This window comes from Eleginops maclovinus, chromosome 10 (assembly GCF_036324505.1).
Source record: "Eleginops maclovinus isolate JMC-PN-2008 ecotype Puerto Natales chromosome 10, JC_Emac_rtc_rv5, whole genome shotgun sequence".
NCBI lineage: Eukaryota > Metazoa > Chordata > Actinopteri > Perciformes > Eleginopidae > Eleginops > Eleginops maclovinus.
Window position 1 is genome coordinate 19,593,443 of NC_086358.1, and position 6,494 is coordinate 19,599,936.

The window sequence follows — 6,494 nt, forward strand, 5'->3', positions numbered from 1 at the left end:
TGTCCGTTGTTGTCCATAATATTCCCAAAGTCTCTTCTCAATGTACCTCATCATGGTGGGTTAGTGTTGAACAGCCTTCAGACCGTCTTACTGTTAAACCTCCAGAGTCCTGATCCACTGACACTTCCCGAACACGGGTCATCAAAGGAGGTGCATGCAGCTCTATGAAGGAATGAGTGCGACAGCTGCTGGGGGAATCCTACTACACTATCAGGTCACATGGTACACACAGACACACACACTATATCCCTCTGATCCCCTCCACCCCTCCCCTCCCCTCTGTCTCTCACTAATGCTGTGTACAGTGAGGGAGGGGAAAAGCAGGAGGGTTTTAGAGGAAGGAGGAGGAGGAGAGGGAGCAGCTGAGAGAGAGAGAGAGAGAGAGAGAGAGAGAGAGAGAGAGAGAGAGAGAGCCAGAGGAAGGAGGAAACGGAGAGGCAGTGTGTGAGCCCAGATTACAACCCAACACACACTTGAACAGGGAGGACAGGAGCGTGAAGGACAGAAATAAAAGGATATAACCCGCCCTGACTCTCCTTCTGTGACAGCTGAAAGGAGAAGAACAAGGGAGTGCATGCAGGTTGGCAGAGGGAGGAAGAGTGAGAGGACGGAGGAGAAGAAGAAAGAGGAGTATTTCAAAGAGCGAGCGATTCAGAGGACGGTGCTGTCACAGGAGAGGAGGAGGAGGTGAGGTGCGTGATCGTGGGGGTTTGCTACGCACCAGAGACACGAGTGGTTTAATCTTAAAGTGTGTGTGTTTGTGTAAAGGGAACTCCACCCCACACACACCCCCATCATCATCAAACAGCATCCTCCCAGAACCAACCTGAGGTTTCACAAGCCATGCTGAGGACCAGGAGCAAGACCTGCTGAACAACATGGCCCAGGTGAGGACACACACACACACACACACACACACACACACACACACACACACACACACACACACACACACACACACACACACACACACACACACACACACACACACCGATGTATATCGCACGAGTAGCCCTCTGGGATACTTTACTTTGACATTCCAGGTATGTCTGCAGGTCCTAAGAGGAACAGCTGAATGTGAGTTGTTATGGTTTTGTCAGAACATTATAAAAGTGAGTTCTGCCAAAATCATGTAACAATGAATCATGTTTCAATCCATGAGGAAAGAGCCCTAAAGTTGTTCTTAAATTTGAATTCTACAAACATATTGTTTAAGGAATACATGATATCATAGCTGTTTTGCCTATTTTTCTAAACTAATGTTACATTTTACATTATACGATGAGAGACAAAGTTGCTTTTAACTTCTGTGGTACTAACAACTTAGGGGAGAAAGTCAAACTGTACAGAAAACAAGCACTGATATAACATTCTCAATTCAGCATTTTTTATTTATTAGCTCCTATACTACAAGCATCATTAGGGATTCCAAGTTTGTATTCCTAAACAATCTTCAGTTCACTCTGACTCTACCTGGCTGTAGCAACTTGTATTCAGCCATCACTAACCCCAGCATCGGGGTTCTGATCCGTCACACACATTTAGTCCCAACCATCCCCAGCCTGCTGTAATGATGGACTGACTGACAGGTGCTCTGAGGTCACTTCCTCTTTCTCAGTTTACAGGTGGCAGCCACAACATGGTGCCCTGTCAATAAACTGAGATTGTTGCGCCGCTCGGTAGCTTTGAAGAAAAACCCTGTCTTTAATATATGCCTGCTTTTAAATTAAGGCCTGTAACCGTTTGTAGTTTAGGTCATTTGTGAATTTACAATAAGCCTGTTTGGGATGTGCAAGTGAGTCTAAACACGCGAAGACGCTAGCAATGCTACAGTATACACTTCGTACGTGCAAACGCTGCCATGTAAATGTTACAGCCTCAATAAAGTCAAATCCACTCTAAATCATTAAATGTGTCTAGGAAGCAGAAGTACAGACTTACTAACAGACACTTTTTTAAGGTTTAATGGTGAATAACTATGTATTTAGTGCCTTACTACCACGTATTGGACTGGAGTGTTGAGTGGTACATTTGCTGAAAATATCACAATAAAAGGTAATGATAAATAAATACAATTTAGTTAAGTTGTTCGCTCAATTATTCAGGTTACTGTGAAGAAATTATTTAAAAGACTGTTTCTCTGATGTCTTTCCGAGAAAATGTTCTTCAGGAATTACCATGTTCTTCATTAAAACTCTTGCAGTCTATTGTGTTGGACAGTTTCTGATTTGTGCATAATCCAGTGGGCTGCTTGTCTGTTCTATGGAGTATTTGTTTTTTCATGCACCTACTTTAAGCCCCCGTGCCCCCTGAGGTGTTGATAAGCCCTGCTGTGGGCGAAATTCTGTCTTCTCAGAAACTGAAAGTTGTACATTTTTGTTTTGCCCCTCAATAAGAGTTTTTATTGCCAGTACAGTTTGGATTTGTTTTATCCTTTGTTGAGAGGATCTCTTTTCAGCGACGGTCAGTCACTCTATGGTGTCTCGGTCGCTGAGGACAGAAAAACTTTTACTCTTTGTGTAGCCATTTTTGTGTAGCCATTTTTGTGTAATTTTGGGCCTTTCACTGCTTTGAACAACAACCCATAGTGAGATGAAGAGGGGAGTATTCTGGGCTTGTCTCCATGAGGGAGAAGGCATCACTGAGTGAAAGGAAGGTTGTGTATTTTTAGCCGCTCGGCTCAAGTGATGAAGTTTATTCTGTGTGTGTTATGCATGTGTATACTGCGAGACTGTGTGTGGTCTTTTCATAGCTGCTGACAGAGACGGACAGTAAGAGGAATAAAGCAGTGAGGTCTTTATGGAGTGTGGATATAGAGGATAGTGTATCCTCTCAGATAGAGCAGGAATTGAGTGTGAGGGTGGAACATGTCATTCTGCCCGGCAGGATAATGGAGAAACTATGTGGTGTGAAAGGTGCATTGTGTTTTGGAGGTTGTGTATTTGTGTGTGTGGAAACGTCAGGATATCCTGCTCTTGCTCCTGTGGACGGACAAACACATTTACTGGAACACATAAGTGTTCAAACTGAGGAACTTTCCAACAATATGTCAACCCTACACGGATCATCATAAAATATCAAATATACCGTAGCACCATGATACTATACTTTTATGTTAACTATGGCTGAACATATATCAATCGTTATCCATCTATACACACGAAAAAAGTGATAGAAAAGGGATTTAAAAAAAAACAAGTACACATATCAGGAGTATTTTTACATTTAGAAAGTGTCTTTTTTCGTGTGGGAAGACAAAATATAATTTCTGTATCTTAAAGCAGGGCTCCGGATTTAAAGATGTACACAGGTTTTGAAACACAGCTGGATTTTTACAACTTTATTTTTCAGTTTTTCAACACATTATTCCGAACACTGATGCCAAACAGTTGTAGACCCCCCAAATCCAGCCCCCTCCCCATCCAGGTGGCATTCCCCAATGAATAAACAAACATAAGACAGAAAGAAAAACAAACAAAAGATCAGACAGTATACGAGTATATAATCAGTACTAAAACATCACACACATAACCCAAACAAAACATTTTAGCTTATGTTATTCCGATTGCCAGCCTTCTAAACCTTTAGTGTAGCAAGTTAGGTTATCCAAGATTGTATAAGAACCACAGTGAATCAGGTGAAGGACAAGCCTCTAACATGGGTAATAAATAACAACCAAGTATTTGTCATATTTGTGAACTTAAGCGCGCACTGCATATCTCAATTTTTCCAAGTCCAACCCCAGCATCACTTCCCTGATCCAGTGAATATAGGAAGGGGGATTCTTTCCTTTCCAATTCAGGAGTATGAGACGGCGGGCATGTAAGGACGCATAGGCAACTGCATTTTTATGGAGGGAGGAAAACCCTAGTCCTGTGTCAACAGTTCCAAAAATAGCTGTTTTAGGGTTAGGAAGCAGTATCCTGCCAGATATTGCAGAGAGTGATCAAAAAACTGAAGCCCAGAAACTACTTAATGACGGACATGACCAGAACATATGCCCCAGGGAGACAGGGGAACAATGACACCTGGGACAAGTTGGAGCGACAACTTAGCTAGTCTGTCGTTGGAGTAGTGTAGTCTGTGTACTACCTTATATTGTATTAATCCATGTCTAATACAGAAAGAAGAGGTGTGTGTACGTGAAATAATGTTCTCCCAGGCTTCCTCTGAAATAGAATGTCCAATATCGTCTTCCCATGCTTCTTTAGTTTTATCCCATGTGGGAGGGCAGTTATTCACACAGCCCCTTTATTAAATGGATTCACATTAAGAACTGAGTGAGCTAGATCTTTAGCGGGTGGACATACTGTAGATATCCTGAAAAATGTTTAGAAGCAAAAGACCTAGCCTGGAGGTATCTAAAACAGTGAGAATTCGGTATGTTGTGATCTAGAATTTAAGTCTTTTCTCGCAAATAAAAGACATGTAAACGTTAGGAGCCCTGTCTATCTGTCTGCTAAATGGAGATCCACTGGGTGGCTGTAGATGGGGCCTTGACACTGGAGGGTTGGTAGAAAGGCGGAGCAACATACACTGTATTATCAGCTGAAAGACACAAATAGTTAAGAAGACTGCAGGTTGTCTTCAGCTAGGACGATCATTGGCTGAAGGGAAACCCACTGAAATAAATGGATAACAGTTGAGATGCTGACTCAATCAGCTTAAATCTTCAGACGTGTAAAAAAGTTTGAGGGTGCTTTTTGACGTCTGATAAATGTTTTCTTAATGTAGTCTTCACAGAACAGTGACATATTTAAATGCAATTATCAGAAGGTTTTAACTGCTCAAAGATGTCAAAATATGGATGTAGCCAATAACTAAGAATATATTTTATTATGCCAAAGATTACCTGTTCACAGGCTTGCCATGTATTATGGTTCTGTACAGTTCAGTGCTGATTTTTTAAACATCAGAACCAATATTTAAAAGGTTTGTGACAAAAATCCAGTCAAACATTGACTAATACTTTCTCTTTCCAATGATAACTGTATCTTCAATCTGAATCATAATTCCACCAATGTTTTTAAGGTGTCATTTCTTTATAGATTTGGGTGTATTTCGGTGTGTTGTATGTATTTTAACTGTAAACTGTCCCAGTGTGGACTAGATTCAGTTAATCATTTAATGAGCAAATTCAGTGGATGGTTCTAAAACTTTTCTTTTTATTTCAGGCATCAAATGTTATAATTCATTTATAAAAATTAAGATTCACTTAACTTATCATTTAGTTTAAGTGAGATAGCAAATCCTAATGTACAATTCCACTCTCAGGAAAGAAGGCGATGCAGCTTGGAAATGCATAAGTATTATAACTTCAAAAGCACCATTATCCAGAAGCATCAGTATTATTCTTCATTTACAGAGTGTACTGTAACTCCGTTGAAAAGCAGCATGCATGCTTTAAGACGTTCTGTAGATAAAGGTTTAAAAATACACATCCTGTATTGTTGGTGCAGCAGAGGAAGGCTTTGTGGGGTGGGTCTGCCTGTATGAGCCTCAGTGTGACTCAGTGGAGCAGACATGTCCCCAGTCTGAAGCCTGCAGGCTCTGCTGGGACTTTATTTCTTCTCTCAATTACACACAGCTCTGCCACGTGTGTGTCCTCACATGTGGATCTCACTGTGTACATTCACAGAGTCAGCCGAGGGATGAAGAAATGGGGAAACAAAGCCATGAGAGGGAAGACACAGGGGAGTTTAGAGAGCGCAGATACTGTTTGGACTGCTAATCTTAGAATTAAAATGTCCAGCATTTCTGTAAAAGTGACTGAAAAGTATATTTACAATGTTCCTGAATAATACCACTCCTAAAACTGCTTCCCAAAATGCCATCATATAACAATTCAAGTTAAAGGCCTCCAATAAAACCATGAAGACAAATTCTCAGAGTAAACAAAACTGATAAGATGTCTGTTTCTTTCAGAACAACCTATAGCCTTTTCTGATTCGTCACCTCAATAAAGAGGCTCACAATATTTGCAAATCCATTACACGTATTATATAGGTGAGTTTTTTCATGTAACCACTTTTAAAACAAAGTTACAGAGTGCTCTACAGGATGCAGGAGTAGTTTAACTGAGGAACGTACCTTTATGGGAAAGCAAGTTGGTAGAAGTGGGTTTTGGAAAAAAAAGCGAGGCGTTTCCTAAATACAACTTAAAAAACATTCCAAAATATCATGAGCATTTTCTGATCTGCTGCAACTATGGGTATGTTATGTGACATTTGGGCAACTAAATCTACTGAGTCAGACAAGAGAAGATCATGTTCACGTAGACAATAACATATTTTTTCTGGATGACGTCTGTTTTTGTCATATTACAACTACATAGCTCATCCGAGTCTGCAAAGTCTGTGGAGAAGTTTTGTTTTAATATTCAGTGAGGAAATGAGTGTCCCTTGAAATGTATTTGAGGATACATTTATGAGGCCTGACTCAGAGTTCAACACGCAAAGTGACAACCACAAAACGGGAGGAAAACAGAGCCACAA

At 40.8% G+C, this 6,494-nt stretch overlaps 1 protein-coding gene across 1 annotated transcript in view; it reads left to right on the top strand.

Annotated features, from left to right (window-relative positions):
- The first annotated feature begins 458 nt into the window (after positions 1-458).
- LOC134871079 (rho GTPase-activating protein 23-like) overlaps positions 459-6,494 on the top strand; it is a 69,373-nt gene continuing 63,337 nt past the window's right edge. Inside the window, 1 exon segment of the mRNA XM_063893672.1 lies at positions 459-887. Within this exon segment, the coding sequence (XP_063749742.1) occupies positions 879-887 (9 nt within the window). The 5' untranslated portion in view covers positions 459-878.